The sequence below is a fragment of the Ambystoma mexicanum genome, chromosome 8 (assembly GCF_040938575.1).
Source record: "Ambystoma mexicanum isolate Mex_15411 chromosome 8, UKY_AmexF1_1, whole genome shotgun sequence".
Lineage (NCBI taxonomy): Eukaryota > Metazoa > Chordata > Amphibia > Caudata > Ambystomatidae > Ambystoma > Ambystoma mexicanum.
Genome location: NC_090929.1, coordinates 603,857,069 through 603,883,835, shown reverse-complemented (window position 1 = coordinate 603,883,835; position 26,767 = coordinate 603,857,069). Strand labels below are relative to the sequence as shown.

Genomic DNA, 26,767 nt, shown 5'->3' with positions numbered 1-26,767 from the left:
TTAGCCCACCTAGCAGGAACAGTAAGCTGAGGAGAGCCAGACTAGTGCCTGCACTATGGAGAGCACCGCATATGAAGAGAGGGTCCGACTGTGGGCCACACCTTCCCTTTATCCTTTAGTAGCAGCAAATTGTGGTGTCCCCCAGGGTCGCCTCACCTGGCAGGAGCAGCGTGGTGCGTGTTACGATGTTAATTTCCTGCAGGTGCTCCAGGGTCTCGGTGTGGAAGAGGCGGATGGAGGAGCCCGCAGAGAAGGCCATCCACACCCCTCCACCTGCTTTCACCATCTGAGTGACTCCCACCTCCTCGTCCTGGTGAGCTTCGAACCCCTGCAAGAGAGCGAGAGGTGAGAAAGGAACGCGAGTGAAAAGGCAGCCAATGTATTCCAAGCAGCCCAGCTTAAGCATCCTGTGCAACAGACAAACCAACTGATGACCTTGCCTGTATCAGCTACATTAAATGGCTGAATTGGGCTCCGCACAGCCCCAGTGGGCTAAAGTGGCCCAACAGGGCTGTGCTGAGCCTAGCAAACTCAGCCATTTAATGTAGCAGATTCATGATTACAGTCGTTAGGCAAGAAGCAAGATCTGGTTTCTTTGGAGCAGAATTTTGATTTATGGGAATCTTTAGAGATTGACTGTAACAACTTAAGAGACATTAGAAGTGACAGTCGCCTTGAAAAAGACCCATATGGATAAAAACACATGTTGGCTGAGAAACAAAGCATTGTGGATTTTGAGACACAATCTGTCTTTGTGGAATACAGCAATACATTACTCATTATAAAGAGTGATTTTGGACATTTCAACTTTCCATTGCAGTGTCAGGACACGTTGATCAGAAGATCCTTGTACCTAGTTAATACATTAAACTGGCTGGGGCAGGAAGGAGCTGGAAACAGTCATTGACGCCAGCTCAAGACAACCATTCAATAGATCTTCAGTATTCACAGTTCTATACCAATATGCAATGCACTAAAGACCTATACAGCCCAGATTCCTCTATCTGTGTTTGTTGGCACAAACCACCATCAATTCCTTTTTGCATCCCACTGTGTATGAGGTTCTGTGGATGGTTGGTGGACGTGTCAATCTATGCAGTACTTCCTGTCTGAGGGCCTAACTTTGCACGGCAACAGCTCACTGGCAAGAGGGACCAAACCAGGCTGCTCAGAGGGGTGTCAAAGGGGGGCAAACTCATCCATTGAATTCTTGTCAATTTCTTTGTTTGCAAGAGAAAATATAATGTAGTCCTTTTGCAGTCACTTCATAATACAACACAAGGAGAGGCCACCAACGTTTAAGTAGCAATGCAGGCAGTAGTCTCGGCGTAAGGTGGAAATAATTTCCCAAAATCACCCAGTTAGCAAGTTGCAGTCTGAGCAAACCGTTCCAGGTTTGATCATCCAATCACAGAACAACCTTGCGGAAACAAGCATAATATTGCAGTATGATTCTTCCAAAAAGATGGCCAACGGCCCGCCCCTCCTCTAAATTCAGGAATAGTTGAATGCATGCATATCCTTGATAAAATCAGGGATGCTTTTTATTTCTAAATTTTACCACCTGGTCAAGGACCTTTGAATAATGTGGTAGTTTGCTGGGATGTTTGGACCAGCAAAGGACTTCTTAAAAAGAGGTAGGGCAGTTGCAGATTTGAACGAGGCAGAGAAGAGTTTAGATGAGAGAGAATACAGTGTTCAAAGGATGGAGATACAGGGGGGCTATGAAAATGCGACATGTTTTAGAGGAAAGGTATCGAGCAAAGTCATCAGTAGAGAAGGAGGAGGAAATGGATATTAGGTATGGGGTTGGAGCCAAGTTTGTAGGGTACACCAGTTTGCGGGTGGGATTACAAAGGGAAACAATTAGGTTTGTGAAGTAGGAGGATTTTGTAGAATCCAGTACAGAGGTGAGGGGAGCAAGGGCATTTCTCTAGGATGGGAGTAGGGTGGTAGTCCATAATTTACACCAGCATAGCAGGCCATGGTACAAGTTGGTTTTGAGCATTTGGATCTCATTGGTGATCCAGGGCTGAGGAAGGGGTAAATGTGCGTGCAGGATAGTGTTGATCAAAAGGAAGGAATAAGTGCATACTGAAAGTCAGAAAAAGTAGTCAATGGAAAAGGCATACATAGGGGAGAGACAGTTAAGAGGTCCTAACATTATCAAGGCAAGGAGACATGACTCCTGCTTTAATTTCCTTTTAGTGATTGAAAAGGGGAGTGAAGCGGTAAAGGGTGGAGTGGAGGGATCTAGACAATAGTGTTGAGAAGGAGGGGAGTCAAAAGAGAGGTTAGAGGAAGAGAGTGAAGTAGACAAAGGCAAGGTCAAGAAATGTCCAACCAGAGTGGGTAGGCTGGTTTGGAGGGAGTATGGGAGGGGGTCATAGAGGAGTGAGTTAAGTTCAATGCAGGTGGCTGTGGATGGCTTGGTAAAGTTAAAGTCCACCAGCATACATTGGGGATGTCGGTCGGAAGTTACCCAATACAATACTACCAGAGCGCCCGCACGATCAAATTCCCCTCTATTTAATCTTTACCTTATACACTTAAGTTGGCAGTGCACCCCGCCACCATGCCATGTCTTACTACCCGGCAGTGTCTATTCAGTGTTAGACAATGCAGCATTCTGCACATCCATGTCATGTGGTACGCATTCTGCACACCTTCGGCATACGTACGAAGCCAGATTCAAATTACCATATCCGATGATGTATCAATTCTTGTGGTGCACCAGTTTTTAAACCCGTAGTGCAAAAATGTAATGTAATGTGAATTCTTTTTGAGTGCATCAAGGCTGCACCTGGGCCCCAACTACACCAATAATGCGATAGACTTATTTATCAAATGGGTAGTTTATATGATGCCTCCTGTGAGAAAGGCATGGTGCTCAGAGGTAGAGACAGACACAAAGATACAAGTTTTGAAAACATTTATTTATAGAAAAAGGGTTTGAAGAATGCCTAACTTGCCCTATTTCTAAAAGGGAGTAGTCTCGGCCATTTAAAATAAAGAAGAAAGAGTAGTCTAAAAGTCAGACTGTCAAAATTAAAGAAACTGTGTCAAATCTAAGCCTGCCCTAATTTTCTGGCTTAATAATGTGTAGGGTACTGGGTAAAGTATATATGTATCTCAAAAGAATATCAGATGGTCGTGGGGTTTCTTCTCAACTCCCTTCCCCAAGCTTAAGTCACTCAGGATCTCAAAAAGTTCAGTTCATTCCAAATGGTTCACAAAAAGGCAGTTCAACAGTTGGCTTATTTGGCACAGTTCATGTATTTATCCCAGGCTTCCCTCGCCTTATTCAATGCTCTAAAATATAACAGTTCTGTTTTAACAATGTTCTCTTTCTCAGGCTTCCCTCGCCTAATTCAATGCTTTCAAAAAGAGGCTTTCAAACACACTGCAAACTGGTTGCTGGTCCCCTATGTAAAAATAGGAAACCAAGTAATTGGAAGTACAGAAATAAAAGCAAACTGTGTGAAACAAGAGTTGTCAAACCAATATTGGGGAAAATAGCACTCTGTAGGCAAGAAGAAAGAAAGCTGCATATAAATCCTGGCAGGAGAGTATACCAGGCAAAGTCAAGTATTTGCAAGAGATTAAGTCAAAAGCTTACGAAAACCAGGACTGGCCATGGAGTATACCAGGCAAAGGCAAGTTCCAAAGTGTGAGAGTGAATTACAGAAGGAAAGGCCCTGGTAGGAGAGTATACCTGGCAAATACTTTTTTAAGTGAAAGATAACAAAGAAAGCACCAAGGAAGACTATTGCCCTTGGGACCGTGAAGTAAACATTGAGGACGGGAGTATGCTGGAATCCTGCAGGTCTGGGAATCACCTTTTGAGTTGCATCATTTAGTTTGGAAAAGGGAATCATAAGGAAGACACATTCCCTTAAGAGTCTGACTTGCTTGGACTCTTTTGTGTTGTGGGGAAAGTAGTCCTTCCCAGAAGTGAACTATTTGTGTTGCAGAAAGAATCCCGGGGAAAGGGGTCATTCCCAGAAACTGAACTGTTTCGGCTGTGGAAAGAAACCAGGGGAAAGGAGGTATTCCCTGGAACTGTGAACCTTGTTCATTTGGAACCTTTTGTTGGAGGTTGCCATTTCTTTTGAACCAGGCAAAGGCAGTTATCCACTGGAACTTTGGAATGTGTTCATTTGGATAGCCTAGGATAGGATTTCAGACACAGGACAATTCATTTTGGAGACCTTGACGCCGGACAGACTCTTAGTTTAGTTAGTAACAGGGACAGTCAGGCATTTTTCAATGCTTTTATCATTTGAATAAACATCTATAGCAATCACTAGGAGTTCTCCGTCTCCAGGTCTCATTCCTGGTTCATCGCAGCCACATCAATCAGTACGTTCAGGCTTAGGCAAAGGATACAGGAAACCAAGTCATCAACCAGATCAACAGACTGTGAAATCTGGCAATATAACCTGGCAGGATAACACTTTAATAAAACAAGTACTACGGTTAATTTCCTTTCAGTGTGTATTGAATTTTCACACCTTCCACCATGCTCACCATGCATTCCCCGCTCCACCTTTCTGCCGCCATTCTTACTCTTTGTTGAGGCCAGTTTTCTCGTCCAATGCACAGCCATGAAATAACCATTTCCTGATATTTTCCCTATTCTCCCTAAAAGTAGCACATGATGCCGGCCACGTGCTGTTTTACTCCACTTTTTGTCAACTTGACAGTTGCTTGTACCATCATCCAGAATAGCCCCAAGCATCAGAAATGTCATATGTCTCTAGTCTCCCACTGTGATATAATCACAGCAGTCGACTGCTTTCTCCTCTATCTACTGAACACTGCAGCAACTCATTAGGCACAACTCTAATGGACATAGTTCTTCTTTGGCTGCTAATACATGTAATTATAAATGTTCTATTTTTAATACCTGGGTATTACTACTTGTACAGCACTAAACACCCTTTGGGGACGTGGTTTGCCCTGTATAAAAAAAACACCATAAATTAATTAACACATTTAACGCATAATGCGACGAAGAGAAAAAAAAAAGATGAAGGAAAGACGTTTGCTGTAGTATGTAGTAGAAAAGAAGAATTGCTGGCGATCATCCACCGGCTTTCCAACTAACCCTTTCCTTTGAGTTTTCATTCCAGAAGAGTGGAAGAAAATGGCAGCAGGGGTCGAGTGGGGGGGGGTTATTTTGGGGGGTGCGAAGTGGGTTTTGGGCATTAGATGGACACTGTTGCCATTAGCCCCCAGACCATGGGAGCAAACAGCAATTTCCCTGGTTGCTATCGAGCAAAGGGGGTAGCAATATCACTTTGCCACTGTGCAGATCCTGCAAGTTTGGGCAGGAATCCAACCCATGATCCACAGTGAAGACGACCTGGCCATTTTGCAGCAGTGAGTGGGACTTTGCCCCAGCTTCTGCCGCAACAAAACACATCAAAAGGCCATGCAAGCGCCTGAAAGTGCTTTAATCCCTCTCACCAAAGTCCGGCAGGGCGGAGAATAATTCATTGTACCAACAATTTCAGAAAATGCACCTCTAATGGGCAGCAATGTATTAGTGGCTGCAGACACCATGAACGGCACCGACACCTTAAGAGAGGTCTTTTCCCATCATAATTTCGGTTCTACTTAAGGGTTAATGTTGTATGATGTTCTCATGCTGTGTACAATATACACAACACGATGCATGCCTTTATCAAAGAAGGAATACAAGCAGATCAGTTTATCATAAAGGCTATTAAGGGGGTGCGTCTAAGATTTGAACTTAGTACGTTTTCTAGAGCAATTTATGGAAATCTCAAGTTGTCCAATGTCAGGTCTGAAATAATCAGACGTGTTTTTTAGGATATTATGTTGCATGCTGGTAGTTGTTGTTGGGCATTGATAATGGGTACAGGATAGACCTGGGAGAGCGAGGGAATTCGTGGGCAGGGACATGTCAGGGCCGAGCCTGGGGTCTGCCCTGGCTCTTAGGACCAAACACGAGCCGAGCCAGTGTAATGGCCGTGCACAATGGGGATGGGGCTGTGCCATGTGTGGGGACAAGAAAAAGGGATAAAAGGGGGAACAAGAAAAGGGGCTAAAGGGGACATCAAAAGGGGACTGGGATGAGAAAAGAAGCAGGGCAAGAAAAGGGGATGAAAGGGGTTGGGGCAAGAAAGGGGGCTAAAGGTGGCAAGAAAGGGGACTAAAAGGGTCTGGGGAAGCACAGGGACCTAAAGGGAATAAGAAAAGGAGCTGGGGTAAAAATGTGTACTAAAAGGGTCTGCAGGCCAGAAAATATGCTAAATGGAGCTAAAAGGCAACAATAAGAGATGGAGGGCAGCAAAAGGGGCTGAGGGCAAGAAAAGAACTGTGGGGGAGCAGGGACAGCGTCATTGTTTTTTGACTGGCGAAGGGAGGTGTGGGGGATGGGAGATAGAAAAAGGGACGAGCACCACCATAGGAGAAGAAAGAGTGGGTAGGCACTGCCGACCCCCTCTTGGTGCTCACGTTAGCTTATCTTTAAATTCTCCATTGCGTCGGCTGCTGCAGTCACACTAGGAAGTGCTCCTCCTGTGCTGTCTCAGCCATTGAGTGGCTGGGTCTGGACAGGAAGTCTGGCAGCCGAGCTACTGCAAGTGCTGCAAGCAATTCAGGAGCATGGTTTAATTGTTTATTTAACACGTTTTTACAGGGTTGGGGTAGGCAGCCGGTTGGGCTCATGGCCAGCCCCTGCTTTGGGCAGGAACTGACCACAGGGGATGGTCGGGCCAGAGTACCAGCTGTGACCCGGGCCAGCCCAAGCCCTACTGAGCTCGCCCAGCTCTAATAGAGTAATGCAAAATAGAATGTGCAACAAATAACAGGATTTACAGAAAATGGCTTTAGAGTTATTTTTCCGCAACTGTTCAATAAGCAAGAGTGGTAATGAAGTAGTGATTTTAGGTCCCTGACTGCCAACATCCATGCACCATTGGAACTATGAACCAAAAAAAACAAGCCATCCGGCACCCTGGCCCACACACAAACTCCACCACTGTAATGTTCTATCAGTAAACAAGTATACATCCGGCAAAAAATACAACTAAGCAGGTCTCCCCATCTTCAGAAGCCTCCCCTTGGCCCGCAGGACCCTCATTACCTCAGCCAAAGCAAATTACTACACTGCATCCGCAAAAGAAACCTCGGACAAGAGCACAGTCCTATTCAAGGCTGTCAAAGACTGAATCAGCCACGAACCAGCCCCCACAGTACCTAAATCCATGGCGAGATGAAATCCAAACAATATGCTTCTCACTGAAAGTGTTGACAAGGTCTGTTGCCACATTGGCAACACTCTACCCAGGAAAGACACCCTTACCATATTGCCACGCCATGTCACAAAATGGACAGAATTCAAGACTAACACTGGAAGAACTCCTAAACATGGGTCGAGTCAGCTTCAGGGCGCTTTGCAGGCTTCTGTGACAGTGTTCAAGATGGGAGTCAGCTGCGGTTATCAGGCGGCAAGACAGTTCAGTGAACAAGGCTGGATGAACAGCTGCAGGCTGGCCTACAAAGTAGGCCAGGGTCAGGAATGGTTGACTCAGTGCTGATCGGCAGTTCTGAGGCACTGGTCGGGACATGTCTTTAAGAGTGACTGTGGCTGGACTACGGTCAGCGTTGAAGTTGGTTGCAGCACAAGGAACTCGACTGACTCAGAAATGTCCTTTAAGGCAGACATCGGTAAATGCTTGTTGAGGCACTCTTACCAGCTTCTTCAATGGGCTTGTGTCATCCTTTAAGGTGGACAGCCAAAAGCGGCGGAGTGTGTTGCAGGCAGATGCCTTGTCCATTGTTTCAGGTTCAAGGGCCTTTTGGCACTTCACCTGCAAAGCTTGCTGCAGAGCCTAGCAGGGCGTGCTGTGTGCTGGCTGGGTGCCGGTCTGGAGCAGCTGGAGGGTCCTCTGGATTCGGTATCTCCCTCTGTTCCCTAGGAGATGTTTAAGGAAGGAGTCTTGCTTCCCTCTTTAAAGGTCCAGGCCTTTCTTCACTGGCAGAAGATGTAAGGTAGACTGCACCTTCAGCCAGGGTCCAATGATGAGTCATTCTTGCTACTCTTTTAGAAGTCTTAAGATGATCTGCCAAATAGGGGCTCAGCCCTCATTTAAAGCCACATGGGCCACAGTGATTGGTGTAGCCTACGTGTACCATAATGAACCAATCATATGGTCCCCACCAACTATCTCATGTATGCATGAGGTCATGATCAGAGTACTTTGCAACAGGAAAGGCAAAAGGGTGAAAACATGTGATACCAAGTTCCACAAATCTGTTGAAGATCAAAGAGTCTCTCCAGTTAATAGATCTCTCTGTGGTTCCCGATTAAAGAGGCAGATCTCCTTTGAAGCTGCGGTGAGACCAGACTCTGGCTCTTGCGAACCACATCCTCGTACCTTATGAATGGGGTCCCCTTGCGGGATGAACTACTGTCCAGCAGGCTGTGTAATAAGTACATAAGTCCAGGAAAGTGGGAAGTGGTTTGCCCACCTAATTAACTTTGGTGGGCTTTTGAATTCTCATATTAAGCACATACTTAGCTCGTAGATATGTAGATTACTATTTTGCAACTGAAGTGAAAACATTTATATCTCCTAGCTTGGCAGGGTTATTCTATGGCGCCTGATATATATATATATATATATATATATATACACATATATACATACATACATACACACACACACGGGGAGAGAGAGGGAGGGAGAGTTGGAGAGAGAGAGGAGGGGGAGAGGGAGAGGAAACAGAGAGAGGGAGAGAGGGAAAAAGAGAGAGAGAGAGAGAGAAAGAGAGAGGGAGGGAGAGAAGGAGAGATAGAGAGAGGAGGTAGAGAGATAGAGAGGGAGAGAGCGGGGGAAGAGCTAGGAGGGAGAAAGAGATAGGAAGAGAGGGGGGAGAGAGAGAAAGGGCGATAGAGAGAGAGAGAGAGAGAAAGAGAGAGGGGGAGAGAGAGACGGGGAGAGAGAAAGAGAGGGAGAGAGAGAGAGAGAGAGGGAGAGGGAGAGAAGGGGAGAGGGGGAGAGGGGGAGAGAGAGCGCTCCATTCAGCCTCTGCAATCTGCATGTGTACATTAGAATTCTGGCTTGGCCATCTGCGCTTTTGTGATAGTAACACCTACTGTGCTACAAAACAACGTACCTATACGCTCCCTTAGATAGCTTAAAAATGAATCGCAAGCGTTAACTAACTACTTTAAGGTGTTTACAACTGTGTTACAAATCATGGTATAGTTGTACAATTAGGCTTGGCTCTGTGACGTTTGTTCGACAATAACAGGTTAAAACCGCATTGTGCTGCTTTATTTTATACAGAAAAATGCAGGGGGAGATGCCACACACCTCCCCTTTCTGTATGCCGGACTCAAACCCATCATCTATTTTTTTGCAGCAAAAGGTTAAAAAAGCTGGTAAAACGTGATGCGACCAGTTTGTAAGTCAAACAAAGTGGGGAACACTTTAGGATTAAAGATTCAATATGTGCATAATAGAGAACATTGCTCCCCCACCCCTGTAGCAGAGATCAAAAGTCGGCGGCCATGGCTGTTGCACCAGTGAACCCCTTTGTCCAGTGGGAGAATAACTATGTCCCTGGTATTGACGGGAGCAGGCAGACTATGGTAAAACAGGGAATCAAGTTCAGTAGAAGCTTGGCATCCACTGATTCTAGGATTCTGAAGGAGAGCAATGGTGACACATGACCCCTAGTGGATAGTTTTCGCATGGCACTGAAGTCCAGGGCCTCCCATTAATTTCACGGCGCTGTTAGCATTTGTTCAATTGAGAAAGGGATGGACATCTGCATAGGGGAGGTGAAGCAGGAAGGGGCTTGATCTTGAATAGGAAAATACGGGCTGCCCACGAAAAGGTACCCTGCCATGCAAATGAGTGTTCCGAAGCTCAACAGTACAATCAAAGGGAGCAAATCTCCCTGCCTTATTTTTGATTGTCATGGAGTTCAAGAGGTGTGCAGTAATAAAATTGCAGCAAAAAAGTTGTCTGTAAAAAAAAAGAAATTGCGTGCCGGGTAAAGGTGCACCCATTATACCATTTAAGGGGAGCGGAGGTGTCCACCGCATCCATTACATGGATTGCGGCGGCAGAACCAAAGCCTTTTTGCTGTGATTTTTTGGCTAAACTGCCATTTTCTGCCCCTATTTTAACACATGGAGCGGTTCAATATTGGTTTAGGGACCATGCCCATTAGGCTAGGGCCGCGCCTCTACTCCACAGGTTCAGGGGTGCAACTTGACTGTAACTTTAGGGGGTGGGGGTTAACACATCAAATGGTAGGGGAGGGGCTACCTTCCTGTTGTCCCAAATTAATGTTTTAGGGAAACAGTGTCAAATTTGAAACCATTGGTGCTTTTGAGTGCCCATTTGGCCAGTGTCGTTGCCCAAAAACATGATCTGTTTTAAATACAAAATGTACATTTTGATGGTTACTGCAAACATGGTACTACTGTGGTTGTGATGCTGTGCATGGATTGATTTGTCAGTAGGTAGTTAATTATGCATACCCAGCTGCATTGCATTAGAAACTGAGGTAACACTGAGTGGCGCTACAATCGCAGTGTCTTCGAAGTGTCTGTGGACAGTCAGAAGGGGGGCCCAGAAAACGCACTAGATAGTGTTGGCCCTGAATTTTTGGCGTGGCATAGTGTAACGTGGCATAGCATCCCCTAACCGGAGACATTCCGACAGACAACTCCAGCAGCAAAGCAACATAGGTTACACAATGGAACGTACACCAACCAAAGACAAATGCCTAGACTAAATGTTCCTAAAACCACACTAACCCACCACAGATACACCAACACAACTCCCCACACTCCTTAAACACTGCTCTGACAAACACCAGACTCAACCACACAAGCAATGTAGGTTAGCAACCTGGGGAGCAAATGCAACCTAGGGGGCGGGAGGGGGGCTGGGTCTTGCAGTAGGAATAACCCATTGCAGTGTGAATTGCCTAACAATTCATGCCTGAGACAGGCAATGCTGAAAACAAAATGAATGTAATTGAGCAGAGCGCACTTTCCGTTTATCATCTGGATGTAGTTCTGCTTATGATGGCTCTGAAGGTGAAGGGGCCCCTTCCAGTATGGCCCAGACTTTCGGAGGGGGGTGGAGGAAGCCTAGAGCCCAACGGTGTTACTCCTATGGGTTACATTGTGGGACTTGTCCCGGGCACCAAGTGGAACAGACGTCAGAAGCACTCGGCCTACGGGCTTCCACATATGTGTATACTTCTTACACACAGCTGCCTGGTATTACTTAAAACGACATGCATTTGTCTGTGTTCTCGTTTTTAACACCCCACACCCCCCTTTTGGGAGACATAGCGGCTTGTATAGCATCCCAAGATGAACAGAACTACAGGGCAGGTCGCTTGCGCGGGCCCAGGGCGCAAAGGCGCGTCAGAGAAGAAGCATGACGCAGTACACCTCCGCAGCTCAGCCAGCAATGACGTGGATACAGACAAACTAAATATTGAAACGCTCCACTGCAAGCAGACGGGGCTAATTGCAAGATGAACCCGCTTTAAATGACTGTGATGGGGAGGGGTGTTAAACGTATGCATTCTCCCCAGAGCTTGCGATACCAATTCACACAGCTGAAAATCTCCCTCCCTCATCATATACCCCCCTTCAACATGTCATTTTATAAATCAACGCTCTGGCAGCCTGAATATGGGAAGCGAGCAAAGTGGACAGCCCGGATTCCCTGCCCCCTCCTTTTCCCCCAGGCCGATCGGCGACTGCAGTCTTCAATTAAAAGTGAGAACGAAAGCGCACGGAATTGATTCCTGTGAGTTTTTTTAGAAACGTATTTACCTGTTTCCACATCTCTCCCCTCCCTAGGCGCCCCTCTTCAATCCCTCCTCCTCTTTCCCGGAGGCATCAAGAACAACCACGCTGCAAAGGAAACCTGCCAACGAGTTGGAATGACTGTCCAGAGTGGACGACGTGATGCGCTTCGCGCCAAAAGCTATAGCTGCGAGAGAGAAAGGGGCGCCCAGACAGAGCAACCACAGCCGGGCACAAAGAGGAGGGCAAGCACAGGTAGACGAGCCAGAGCAAGGCAGCGAAAGGCAGAAGGACACATGTGAAGCAACCAGAGCCTGGCAAAGAAAGGAAGAAGGACACATGTGAGGCATCCAGAGCCTGGCAAAGAAAGGGTGAAGGGCACATGTGAGGCAACAACCAGAGCTTGGCACAGAAAGGAAGGAGGGCACGAGTGAGGCAACCAGAGCCTGGCAAAGAAAGGAAGAAGGCACATGTGAGGCAACCAGACCCTGGCAAAGAAAGGAAGAAGGCACATGTGTGGCAACCTGTGCCTGACAAAGAGAGAATGACACGTGAGGAAACAAGAGTTTGGCAAAGACATGAATAAAGGCACACTTGAGGCAACCAATTTCTAGCAAATAAAGAAGGTTACACCCGAGGCAACAAGGGCTTGGCCGAGAGGGGAAGCAGGGCACATGAGAGGCAACAATGAGAGCTTGGAATAGAAAGGAAGAAGGGCTCATGTGAGACAACCAGTGTCTGGCAAAAAAAGGGAGAAGTGTCCATGTGAGCCAACCAGTGTCTGGCACAGAAAGGAAGAAGGGTCCATGCGAGGCAACCAGTGTCTGGCAAAGAAAGCGAGAAGGGTTCATGTGGGACAACCAGTGCCTGTCAAAAAAAGGGAGAAGGGTTCTTGTGAGCCAACCAGTGTCTGGCAAACAAAGGGAGACGGGTCTATGCGAGGCAACCAGTGTCTGGCAAAGAAAGCGAGAAGGGTTCATGTGAGACAACCAGTGTCTGGCAAAGAACGGGAAAAGGGTTCATGTGAGCCAACCAGTGTCTGGCAAAGAAAGGGAGACGGGTCCATGTGAGGCAACCAGAGCCTGTCAAAGAAAGGGAGAAGGTTTCATGTGAGACAACCAGCGTCTGGCAAAGAAAGGGCAAAGGGTTCATGTGAGCCAACCAGTGTCTGGCAAAGAAAGGGAGATGGGTCCATGCGAGGCAACCAGAGCCTGTCAAAGAAAGGGAGAAGGGTCCATGTGAGCCAACCAGTGTCTGGCAAAGAAAGGGAGAAGGGTTCATGTGAGACAACCAATGTCTGGCACAGAAAGGAAGAAGGGTTCATGTGAGACAACCAATGTCTGGCATAGAAAGGAAGAAGGGTTCATGTGAGACAACCAATGTCTGGCAAAGAAAGGGAGAAGGGTTCATGTGAGCCAACCAGTGTCTGGCAAAGAAAGGGAGAAGGGTCCATGCGAGGCAACCAGAGCCTGTCAAAGAAAGGGAGAAGGGTTCATGTGAGACAACCAGCGTCTGGCAAAGAAAGGGCAAAGGGTTCATGTGAGACAACCAGTGTCTGGCACAGAAAGGAACACAGGTTCACGTGAGACAACCAATGCCTGGCAAAGAAAGGGAGAAGGGTCCATGCGAGGCAACCAGAGCATGTCAAAGAAAGAAACAAGGGTTCATGTGAGACAACCAGTGTCTGGCAAAGAAAGGAAGAAGGGTTCATGTGAGACAACCAGATCCTGGCAAAGAAAGGAAGAAGGGTTCATGTGAGACAACCAGTGTCTGGCAAAGAAAGGGAGAAGGGTTCATGTGAGACAACCAGTGTCTGGCAAAGAAAGGAAGAAGGGTTCATGTGAGACAACCAGTGTCTGGCAAAGAAAGGGAGAAGGGTTCATGTGAGCCAACCAGATCCTGGCAAAGAAAGGAAGAAGGGTTCATGTGAGACAACCAGTGTCTGGCAAAGAAAGGAAGAAGGGTTCATGTGAGACAACCAGTGTCTGGCAAAGAAAGGGAGAAGGGTTCATGTGAGACAACCAGTGCCTTGCAAAGAAAGGGGGAAGGGTTCATGTGAGACAACCAGTGTCTGGCAAAGAAAAGGAGAAAAGTTCATGTAAGACAACCATTGTCTGGCAAAGAAAAGAAGAAGGGTTCATCTGAGACAACCGTTGTCTGGCACAGAAAGGGAGAAGGGTTAATGTCGGACAACCAGTGTCTGGCAAAGAAAGGAAGAAGGGTTCATGTGAGACAACCAGAGCATGCCAAAGAAAGGGAGGAGGGTTCATGAGAGACAACCAGTGTCTAGCAAAGAAACGAAGAAGGGTTCATATGAGACAACCAAGGCCTGGCAAAGATATTAGTAAAAATATATTTTTCCTGAGTTTGGAGTTGGCACACAGAGGGAGAAGAGTACAGGTAGAGCCAGAGATTAGCCAAGGAACAGCACATGAAAGGGACATGGACACGGGTAAAGCACTGAGCCTAGCGCAAAATAGAGGTGAGGACTGGTGGCATAATAAGAGCCGAGCACAGAGAGATTGACAGGTAAGAGCATTAACCAAAGACGGCAAATGTCACCCAACATTGATACTAGAGGAGGACAAGGAGGCAAAGGGCAGAATGGGTGAAGTACCCCTAAAGGAAATAGGCCCAAGAGGATGTTCAACACAATCAAGTTCAATATTGGAGACACAAAAAAAGCCTGATCAATAGTGTATATTAATACAACTAGTTTGGATACCCTTCTAATCCATAGAGTTTCAGTGGACTGGTAGAAGTTTCACATGATTTGAGAAGAAAAAGTTTAAAAAGTAGGGCTCTATGGGGGACACCAGTCTGCCAACAACCACAATATGATACTGTTCTGTGACACCGAGACCCATACTCTAGAAATAGAAAATATTTGTGAAAATATTGTGTATTTGTAGTGCAAAACGTGTGGAGAGCCACAGGTTGCAGACCCCTGATGTATGGTCCTCAGCTTTGCTGTAGCTTCTCGGTTATTATTCCTCTGGTTCTGTGACTGGTCTTTTTGTACTCTTGTTAAATCTTCATGTCACTGCTGCGTGACGCACCAATGCTACTTCATTTATCCGTTTTATGAAGTCAAACATTGCTTGCTCCCTACCTTGCGCAGCCATCTCCTCTTAACCACGATGCAGTGGAGACCACCCCTTTCCTGCCGCTGCAAATTCCCAACCGGCGGGCATCATAAATAAGACTGAACTTGGCCAACGAATAGAGCCCCCGGGCATGCATTATTCATCCACAGTGCGGGCGCAGCGGGAGATTTACGAGACCTAATACATGCAAACTAAGTTTATGTGCAAAACTGTGAAAATAAAACGGTGATGGGGGTGGGGGAGGGACTGTGCTGCCGTTGCAGCATGCATTGCTTGGCAGCAGCAATATCTCCCTGTCACTTCCGCTAAGTGTCAGGAGCTGGCAGCTCAGGGGTGGGTGCCAGGAACCAAGCACACAGGGTGGCCTTTCCCACGTGCGCTTGACGGCATCTAAAACATAGTTTATTTGACGGCGGTCTTAACCACACAATCCAATGCCAAGATATCAAACACAGCGCCATCAGCACAGAACGCCAGGGTCCAGATTACAGAAACTTTGCACCTGTACAAGTGCGGTATTAGCACTAAGGCAACTCGTGTCCTACTTTTAAAACCGCAGGTACATAATCAGAAAACCATTGCACAATGAAAGTGCACTTTGGCTTGGTAGAAGCACCAGATCAAAAATGTACCTAGTGCAAAAATAAAGAAATCATTTTGTATACATTTTTGGACCAGGGCGCATTTTGTCTTAGTGCTAATAGGGTAAACTTTGCCCTGAAGTAAAAATGCATTGAAAATGTATCTTTTTTGCAGTAGGGCAATGTTTGGTCTGGTGCTTGTAACATAACAAACTGCACTGGTCATGGTGCAATGGTTTTCGAATATGTCTCTGTGTTTTTAGAAGTAGTGCAAAGGTATAGAGGAACACTAGCTAGATGGGCATATATTTATTTATTTATTGTTTACATATACATATCATAGACCGCAAATAAGGTGGTTGATAAGAATGCAGAGGTGTTATCTCCGTGGAGGAGGGGACGAGAGAGTGCACGTGGCTTTCTAACTCTTCCTATAACCATGGTATACTCCTGGCATCTTCAGAACGCCCATCCTTGCCCGGACAGATTTCCCGCAGCACCCAACCCCACATTGTCCAATAGAATCCTCTCCTAGAATCTCGCCCTGGTTGGTGCCCTTCGGAAGCTTTCGGTTGTGAGCTCCCCTGCAGGACGATTGATCCCCAAGAGGCGATTGTGGGTGATAAAGATACAGAATAGCTCAGACATCACACACTGGGATAAGCAGTGATTTCACCGAATGAACGAGCTCGTCTTGGGAACACGACAAAACCAGTGGTGGAAATGGAAAAAATGTGGTGGGGGATCCGTCAACACAAGGGGGAGAGGAGTTGGGGGGGGGGGCAGGGGGTGGCCGAGGGGGTGTGGCCTAGAGGAGGCGAGGCTAGTACTGCACATCCAGGAATGTCCACTACTGTCAAAAAAAGAAAAAATAAATAAAAAAACGGCAGCAACGGCAGCATTGCATTAGACACAAGTGCCAAAGCCGCAGTAAAAGGCAATGCTGCCGTCGCATGCGATTTTCTTTTTTTTTTTTTTAACTATTCCAGTGCAGTTCATGGTCTTGGACGGCTGACTCTGGCCGGATCCCGAGATCCGGCTCCATATCTGGTGCCGGATCTCGGATCCGCGGAGAGCCGGCCCAATGACCAGCACTGGACAAAACCATGAAACATGGATTCGATGCCAGGTCCAGAACTGGAGGAGTCCAGCCGAATATAAATAACCAATAAAGACATTTTTTGAAAACTAACAGCTGACTCTAAAACCCTACTCTAAATGTGCTGTTTTTAGAAAATGTACAATACTAAGACAATTTGGGCCTCAATGGGTGATGCCGCCAAAGCAGCTTCAACAAAGCGCGAGGTAGTGAAAAAACTTTGCAGTAGTGATAAAATCTTGCTGGACTTGTGGGACGCAGCAGCACCAAATAAGCTGTTTTCAGCTGAGGAGCCTTTCCTGCTAATTGAATCCACTCCATTGTCAACAATCCGCATTTTGGCACCACCACATCAGCGCAAGGTTGAGTGCATTCTGCACCGCAAGCGCGTGATATAGTGGGGCCTGCCATTCAGTATCCTAAAATATGATCATTATGTGTATGCGTGTTCATACTTCATGCCACCCCTGCAAAAGTCAGTGACCCACTTGAGCCACCCCAGTCAAAAGAGTCTGGACACGTCACTGCTGCCATCTCAGACCCATTCCATTCAGAACCATGTACAGGCACGGGAGCGGGGGCGGGGAGGGGCACAGAACACGTACAAGCAGGTACTAGTGCAGAGAGCCCCATCCCCACTGAATTGAGGTTCCGGGCCCAGGTGTTTTAGTGGCAGCAGAAGCGGGGTCCAGACTTCAGGACAGTCTCCCAGGTTTCTCCTGGTGCATGTATTGGCATACCAGGGGAAAAAACAAAAGCTAAGCAGGTTGCGTGTAGTGCCTTGATGTGGTAGAGCTAGTGGCTTGACACGCTAGTCATCTCTCTTCAGTAACCCAGACTAGTACTTGGGGGCACAAAGCAGTCAGCGGGCATCACCCTGTCAGGAATGCAGACAGCCTACGCTGGCAATGACGAGAAGGTGCAAGTGAGGCCAAATGAGATCCAGGGCCATGCACACAAGCTCCTCTTTTGCCCGCAGGACTAGTCACATATTTACCACAGAAGGTAGGTGATGAATCCGGGATACAGGTAAAGCAACTTCTTTCTCCTTCTGTCACAGGGCTCCGGTCCTTCTGATACCAACAGTCCTCTGAAAACTCTGGAGAACCATTCATTGTGATTGTGTTTTCCCATGAGATGGTCTGCTGAGGGCAGGTTTGTATGCCCCCTATTTATGCTTGCAATCCCTGGCTTCATATACTCCAGCCAATAGCATAACATTGGCATACTATCTTTACTTCCACATGTAGATTGCTTAGCTTGGCCAGTACTAATTTTGATGATGAAGTCGCCCGAGGGTAACAGCTATAAGAATCTAAATGAGTCCTTTTTTACCAAAATAGACAGGTCCTATGATAAGAAATGCCCCACAACATTCATACATTTAAAAAAATCCTTTATACATAAAATCAATAGATGGGATTGGACCCAGAATTACAACTGTCTGTCCTCCCTGAATTGGTATGAAGCGGTAACGCATGTAATACATAGATACAGAAAGCCCCAACAATACCGGTTACTATGCCCTGACCCGGAGGTACGACATTTCATGCTAAGGTTAAGGACAAACCAACTCCAGGTACTAGCAATCACGGGGCCTCGGCTGGGTATTGCAATAAAGGACAGGTACTGTCGTATCTGTAAGAAGGATGAACATCTTGAAACCTCTAGGCATGTTTTAACAATGTGCCCTCAATTAGGTCCACTATATTTGTGCCTGTTGGGAAAGTTGGTAAGCAACTATGATACCATCAAGGGAGAGTCCTTCTGGGACTATTGCTTAAATTCGGACTCTATTGGGACCTAATTGGCATTATATAGGGTCTGGGTTAGAGTCAAAAGTTTATTACCAAATCAACTGGCCATAATGGATTCTAGAGTGGTTCCCTAGGGCCGGACTTATATTCCTGACGCTGGATGTCTGTTCCTCTGATGTCTATCCGTTTGGCCTTTCGGCCTGACTCATGATGCTGGTGTGGTGTGCCTAGTGTCCCCAGTGTCCCTTGTGATTATTCTGCCACAGGTACCTCTATGTATGCATGGGCTGCATAGGATGTACAACATTGAGACCTGTATTACTTATTCAGGCAGTCATGAATTGCATTGCACTTGGATTTATATGTTATATGTTTAAATTTTATGTTTATTTAAAGTGTAATGTGTAGATTGAATGTAGGTATTAACTTAATTTAAATTATTAGATATATTCTGTATTTTATATTGATTGTGTAAAGTTCAATTTGAACTAATTCACAATAGATATATTATTATTATAACATTGGCAAACTGGGATGACTCCTTTGGTTGCCGGAGAAACGGGCGTCAACTCTCTATGTTGAAGGCACTGAGACTACCCATCATGAGTCTCCTACCATCTCTAGATATCCCCCAGCTCGGCCTAATGACATGCAGGAATAAGTGTCTATCTGCTCTGCTGTGAACAACAGCAAAACAAAAGAGGTGATGTCTGGAAGGTTAAGAATTAATCTTAAGCTTTGGCATTGCTCTGGGAAACCCTCCAGACCATTGTTCTTCTCCTGCCAAGGCATTACAGAAGGGGAAAGGCCACATGCAAATCAGGTTTGGTCCCACCCCAAAAGGGGCAGGCGAGCCCGAACTACTTGGTCACGTCCCTTCTGCACAAGACCACAAAAGCATCCCTAAACATGTTTCAACCTGGTTAGGCCTCAACATTGAGGAGTAGCTTGGGTCTCTAGGCCCAGCAGGCACAGGACCCACGTCTGGACATTAACATGCTTGTGCAACGTTTTCTGTTTCTGGGCATACCGTCCCACTCGGGTGAACATACAGAGGTGATGGCTGTAAGGTTTAGAATTTAGAACTAGCAGTTTGGGCTGGATTGCCCCTTTTGGGGTGGTACCAATCCTGACAGGCATATGGTCTTTCCCCTTCTGTAATGGCTTGGTAGGCTGAAGAACGATGGTCTTGAGGGTTGCCCAGAGCAATGCCAGAGGCTAGGATTAATTCCAAACCTTCCAGCCATCACCTCTTTTGTTTTGCATAAGTCACCCCGAGTGGGACGGCTATGCCCAGAAACAGATAACGTTGTACGGGCATATTAATCTCCCAGAAAAAAAATATGCATATAAAACAGCAAACTGGTAATGCAGCTAGTATGCAGCTTTGCAACAAAAGCAGCAAGCAGTATTCAGAAAATGACAAATGATGATATACAACATATTGGGGGTCATTACGACCCAGGCGTTAATCATGGTGCTATTAGCCCCATGGTTGACGCCGGTATTTTACCGATTGCGCCATGGTGGATGGCGGAATTACCACCCCATTCCAAGATCGGGGGGGCGGTAAATCCCCATTCACCATTGGCTCTTCCCTATTCCCATTTTTGCCCCCATAGGGTTCAATGGGAGTGGGAAAGGTGGTAATTACGGTACCGCAAATACCGTAATTACCTCGAAAGCCCCTTTGCGGGTTCCTTCTTAGGGACCCGCAAAGGGACCTCGTAATTAGGCGGTAAGGGGTTAACGGTGCCGCCACCTTTTACGGCGCCATTAACCCCTTATCGCCTGGGTCGTAATGAGGCCCATTGTCTTTGAAATCCCTACAATGTCTTCAAAAGATTACACATAGTAGCTCATTGGGGTTAGTGGTGTGAATGGAGGGCAAGAAATGGGAACTCAATACATGGAGCAAAGGAGTTGGGCAAGGAAGAGAGTGGAAATACTGAAGGAAGGGAGTAAGGAAAGAAGAGGTGAAGGAAGGGAATGAAGAAAGAAAGAAAGGAAGGGAAGAACAACTGGACGGCAGGCAGCAATGACTGGCTAAGAAATGAACAGCGATACAAGGTAAAATAGTGTGGGTGTACCTGAGTTCTCAGTGTGCTGGGGTCCAGGACAGTGACTCTGTTCCCACAACTGGCCCACACACAGTCCTCCAGAGCTAGGAGACACCTCACTGGCCATGCACCGATCTTCACACACGAGGACGATTCGTGCACCCAAAGGTCTTCTGAAAGAAGAGTAAGAAAATAGTTAGACCAACCTGCTATGGTGATGCAGCACCATCCGTAACAAGCAACAATCCCAAAGTAGTGTCTTCCTAACCACCACTGCGGCTGCTTGGGTCCCACATACAGTGTTGATAATTCACCTCTCTTGTTCCCCAGAGCTCTCAAGTTTCCTGTTGCTCTGTGTGAGAAGGCACACAGTCCTGTTTTCTTCGGTAACCTGGGACTTTTAAAAAATGTAGAAAAACTACAAGTTTTTATACGTATCAGTAAAGCCTTTCCTCTCAAGCATAGCATGGTTGACACAGACGATAAGGTGCTCATGGACACCCTACATCAGCGCATGGGGATCAGAGACCTTGTCCTACGCTGGTTCAAGTCCTACCTCGCCAACCACCTGCAGTATTTTCAGATGGACTCCTCTAAATCGCCAATGTTACCCATCACCTGTGGAGTCCCGTAGGTTTCCATCCTCTCCCCAGTGATCTTCAATCTATATATGTAGCCACTGAGAGCCCTCCTAGCCACACACAACATCGACCAACACGCCAATGACACACAGCTATACCTCAAGATCGACTCCATCAAGGACATCCACAGGCTCAAAACCTGCCTCTAACTGATCCAGTCTTGGATGTCCAGTGCATACATGAAGCTCAACCTCTCCAAGTATGAATTACTACTCCTCACCAACAACACTGAACACCCAGACATACAGACCTGGCTATCAACCATGAACTCTGAGGGCTTCAGGCCTGAACTCACCTCCTGCGCTGTTCCACGCCGACAAACACCTCTCCTTTAAGACACACATAGCTAAGAGAACTCAGGCAGCTTAGTATTGGCTCTCCCTCCTGCGGAACGTCAAGCCCTTCCTCCCTCCGGACTGCTTTAGATCAATCATTAAAGCACTGGTCGTATCCCACCTGGATGGGAACAATGTCCTCCTCGAAGGCCTCCGGTTGTTCTCCCTTGTACCCCTGAGAAGTGTCCTACACGTGGCTGCACGTCTAACGGTCTACTGTAGTGGGGCAATTATTGACTAGAGAGCATATTCAAGCTCAGTCCCCCTGCCTTCCTTAGAAGAAACCAAATTATAAGATGAGAAAGGATATACTTGAAACTGCACTTTAAATTCTCCTGGAAATGCAGCTGGCACAAAAAATAGTTATTTTGCACTACACAAGTAGGCAACAGCTCAGGCATTACCTTGCACAATTAGTGTATTTTAAAATAGAATAGATTAGGTGACAGGAAGGTGTGTAGACAAGATAGGGACTCAGAACACAAGAAGGGCAGAACATTGTAGGTAGAGAGGTTGCTGCTACCCAAAGGAAGGGAAATAATTTGACAGGCATGCACCAGGAAACCAGTAGATCGTAAAGCAAATGTGTCCTGCAGAGGAAAGAACATGACAAGCAGTTGCCATTTGAAACTGCACAAGCACAGCAGATAATTAAGCTCTGTAGCTTTAAGAGAGGGACGAGCAACGCATGCTATTTGAAACAAATGCATTTTAATTCAGGAAGATTCTGCAGTGGGTGGATGCTAGCTGCCTAAACAGAATGTCAAAAGCCGAGGACACCAAGTTTACTTAACAGAACAAGATACCAGTATCTGGGCACTGACCGTTCAACCATTAAGATGAATCAGTTACAACAACACCGCAGACTAGGACATTTCATAAGTAGGTGACAGATTAATGTCTCAGGGATCGGCTGGGCATTACATAGAAATGTAGATGCAGCTAAAGAGATTAATAATTGCTCAAACGAAATCTTAACATGGTGGAAGTAGCATAACTCACAATAGTTAATCATGAACATGTCAAGAACAGAAAGGGCCAGAATTACTAGAAGTTGGGCAAGAACAAATTCCTTGAAAGTCAGAGACATCATGGTGGAGATACAACGGGCTGTTTTATTTAAGAACAAAAGGCAATATGCTTGTCCTCTCCTCCCATTTACATACACGTCATCATGCTGCCAGTTCACGGAGAGTGTGACCGCATGTTAACTGATAAGCATATGTCATTTTCTCCACAGAAGTTATTTAGAGCTTACCATTACAATTCAAGCATGATGAGGTCATACATTTTTATGGGATGTTTTATGGTGGGACCTTGGAAGAGAGTTAACCAATCAGTAGTGTAGGACATAGAGATACTAGATCTAGCTTAGCAATTAGGACCAATGAGCAGTAGAGATATGTTTTCATAGCTGAGTGATTATGAGGACATCAGAGTGACTCGTTGCATTATATAAACAGTTTTCTGTTCAAAACAAAGAAGTGCTTACAAACCTCAGGAGTACAAACAGAAAAGGCACAGCACAGTTAGCATCTGTACATGCTTTCCACGTGTACACAACTGATCAGGTGCAGAATTAACAGGACCAGTGCAATCGCACCCCTACAGCAGACATAGAGCAGGCAAAATCAGTGCAAGTCCCTCCCACACACAAAGACATTAACAGGTACAGTACAGTGACAAAAAGAGCGATAGTTCCCCCAGGCAAACAAAGCAGGTGCAGCTGAGGAAGACACACACACACACACACAACAGCAGCAGCAGCAGTAGTACAAGGTCCCTTCGATGTTCCATTGTGAACCTGTTGTGGAGCTGGAGGAGAACCTCCAATGACGTGAACAGATTGCAGTCTTGCGATCTGCTGCTGGGTGGTCCTGAAGCAATGCATCCGGGAAGGGAGAAGTCAGACATGAAGGATAGACAGTGTCACGCATATGCCTCACCTTGGTCTCTTGTGTACACAGCTACTGTTCCATCCTGCAGCCCCGCACAAAGATACCGAGGAGTGTCCACCAGACACAGAACCGGCTGCATCCCAGGACTTTTAAAGTTTAAAAGGCACTGCGTTCCCGTATCCACATTTCCATATACCAGAATACTACACAGATCGGAAAGAAACAACAGCACACGTTAGTAGGTGAAAGACATGCTTCCCAAGCTGCAACACACCCTCACAGCAGGCTCTTTTACCCAGATACACACACACATTAGTTGGTGATGACGGAAATCGGAACATGGAGTGGGGGTGACGGGGGACGGTGTTTGGATGCATACTGCAGAGCTCTCAAATTTCCTGTGGCCTGCACGAGAAGGCCACCCAGTCCTGTTTTTTTCACTTTGGATTCTGGAATGTGTAGGGTTTTTTTCTTTCCCACTTGAAATGTACAAAAACAAGTTCCATAATGTCAAGCAAAAACAGGACTGGATGGCCTTCACATGCACGGTCATGGGAAACCCGAGAGCTCTGATATGTGTTAAAGGCAGAGAGTGTATTCAATTGCATTTACAATGAGTATAGAGAGGCAGTGAGGGCTCCCTGGGCTCAGGGGCAAAAGGGCATTGTGTGGTATATATTGGGGTTCATTACGAGTTGGGCGGTAAATCCACCAGAATACTGCCCAATGTAATTACCATTACTGCCACTCGGTCCGGCGGAATTAGCACCAGATTACAAGCGCCAGTGGCAGAGTTAATCTCCATTTTTTGAGAGTCCATTTGACTCTATGGGGCAATTTTTGCGAAATACTGCAGCCGGAATTACCGCTGCAGTAATTCTGATGATTTTTCCGATTTTCTGCAGAAAAGTGGAGGATTTACCTCCAGCATGATGCTGGAGGTAAATCCCCAAATCCAGGGACATAATTCCATTACCACCATTTTCTCCCACACCACCATACTCATAACATGCCAAGTGTGCTCATAGGCAAGACAAGTTTGTGAGTATATATACAATGTGTGCAGAGGGATACATATCTATAACATATACATTGTGTTTTAGTGGGCATACATCCTTTGTGACAGAGTGTGATCTGAGGGGGATGGGGGTGGAATATATACAATATGTGCTTAAGAAGCCCCTTGGGATAGATACAATATGTTGAGGGGCATTTTATTCCCCTAGGAAATATAGAGGTCTGCTAAGTGACAGATGGAACTATGCAAAGTGAGCTAAAGGTAGAAAGAGCCCTGCGGGACATTTGGAGGCTCACCTCGTACACAGAGTCTATATCCAGCAGGAATTCCTCTTGTTAATCATGTGCATACCTTCCATCTTGGAGTCCGAGGCAGATTGTAGGTCGCACCGTAGAAGATGGCTCTGTCTCTGGCAGAACCTCCTCGTCATCCTCTGCTCTGAGCCGCTCAGGGATGTACTCCATGCACAGCACCTTGGACCCCAACGGGAAGGACTTCACTGCCCGGGGAGTGGAGTGGTTGAAGGAGAATATCTGCACCTGGCCAGATCCAGCGTCCTGGCCTCCACCGACCTGCCGTCAGAACCAAACAGAAATAAGAGTCAGATATCCGCCATCTCCCACCAGTCCTATACTGTCACAGGCCAAATGTACAAGCCAACAAACGAAAACCAGAGGGCCGAACGCCTGTGTGAGTTCTGGTCATCAAGAATGCATTGTATGTATTTAGGCTTAAGAAAGCAACATAACAGTTGCAGAAGGTAAAGTGAGTCACAGAGCAGTGGAAATACTCAATTTAGTATAGCACCTGGTGGTAGGGGTTTAAAGATGTACATATCGTCGGAGACAATGCAGGAAGACAGTGGGGCAAATGAGAATGGAACATATTTATTTATTTATTGGTTATTTGTAATGGGCACTATACAGCAAAAATGTGTTTCAAGGTGCATCAAGACAAGGAGTCAGGGGGAAGGGACGAGGACATAGTAGCCAGTTCTGTTAAAGAGGAGGGAAACCTCTTAAGAGAAGATGAACGGTGAATAGAAAGGGCCAGTGGTCAAGGGATGGTGAGATTATGGCACTATAAAGTAGAGATGTACCAGAGTTGCTTTTCTAATAGGCAACCACCAGTGAAGCAACACTAATGAGAACACACTTGTACCCTCACTCCCACGTCTGCGGCCAATCAAGAATTGTATCATTGCCCTAGCCACATCTTTCTAACCTGTACGTCTGACTCCATTGCTTCCCAGTGAAGTATGCACATCATAAATCCAAAACTCAAATACAAACGTCGCACACAAATGAAGCTATTCGGATGAATTCTGTTCTAATTATCTGACCAAAGTCAAACAGATGAAGCTCGTATTCTGTCAAATTACCTCTTTAGTTCAGAATGTGGCATTTCACGCTCTATGCCGCTCAATTGCTAATTTCCTGTTTATATGCATTACATAAGATATGCTAGAGATAATAAAAGGGAAAAAAGACAAATAGGAGCAAAGGAGATTTTCATTGCTTTAATACAGTGTGATCATCAAGTTTAGAACTTACATTATGAATAGGGTCTGTTTGGTTTAGGCCAGGTATTCAGTTTTAGGTCGAATTGTAAATGAATGTAATATTCAGTTCAGCTCTACTAGAAAAGCCCCAGTAGCAAGCAGAGAGAAGTGACCTCGGATAAGTAACTAGAGCACAGATCAAGAACAGCGAGGGAAATTGGAGAATAAGGAATTTGTAATGGCACAAATGAGGAAGGAAGGAGATGAGGAAGAGTAGCAGAGAGCAGGGAGTATTGTGCTGGTGCTGCCTCAATAAGAAGATATCACGGTAAACAGCAATACGAGCCATGCACCTTCACAACAGATACACATGTTTATCTATATCAGGGGTCTGCAACCCCAGGTTCTCCAGATGGCTGGGACTACACTTCCCATGATTACTCGCTATTGACTATGCTGGTTAGGGCTGAAGGGAGTCGTAGTCCAAAGTATCTGGAGAGCCAAGGATTGCAGTCCCCTGATCTATATTGATATGCATATTGCACACGCATATTCCCCAAAGGGAATCATTGCGCTGAAGCAGCAAACTATCTGTGGGTCGTAAAGCAGTATATAGGGCCAATTTACGTTTTAAGAGGTTTCCTGAATTAAAAAAAAAAGCCTACCTATTCACAGAGGTCTAAGGGAAGTGAATTGCACACATTGCTGATGCCTGGACAGAAAAGCAGTGGCATCCCCATTTTACACAGTGAGTACCCAAAACAGGCAGAGGCAGCCGAGAAGCTGAGACAAAAAAAAATAACTTCTTCCCTCCTGCGTGGAATTCTAATTGTGCCCTCGGAATGTCCAAATATTGTCACTGGAGTGTGAGCACCTTGTTATAATTTCAATAGACGAACGGTACTGCTGTGGATTTTCAATAATACAAACAATAAACATACAACAATAC

At 46.1% G+C, this 26,767-nt stretch overlaps 1 protein-coding gene across 9 annotated transcripts in view; it reads right to left on the bottom strand.

Annotated features, from left to right (window-relative positions):
* ARHGEF10L (Rho guanine nucleotide exchange factor 10 like) overlaps window positions 1-26,767 on the bottom strand; it is a 972,373-nt gene that overhangs the window by 57,081 nt on the left and 888,525 nt on the right. For 8 of the 9 annotated variants that reach the window (XM_069610308.1, XM_069610312.1, XM_069610309.1 and 5 more), the window contains 4 exons: window positions 24,669-24,889; window positions 23,348-23,502; window positions 20,456-20,598; window positions 157-328 (listed from right to left, as the gene is read on the bottom strand). In XM_069610308.1, the coding sequence (XP_069466409.1) occupies window positions 157-328; window positions 20,456-20,598; window positions 23,348-23,502; window positions 24,669-24,889 (691 nt within the window). The remainder of the gene's footprint in view (window positions 1-156; window positions 329-20,455; window positions 20,599-23,347; window positions 23,503-24,668; window positions 24,890-26,767) is intronic. The other variant, XM_069610311.1, reaches the window with a different exon arrangement.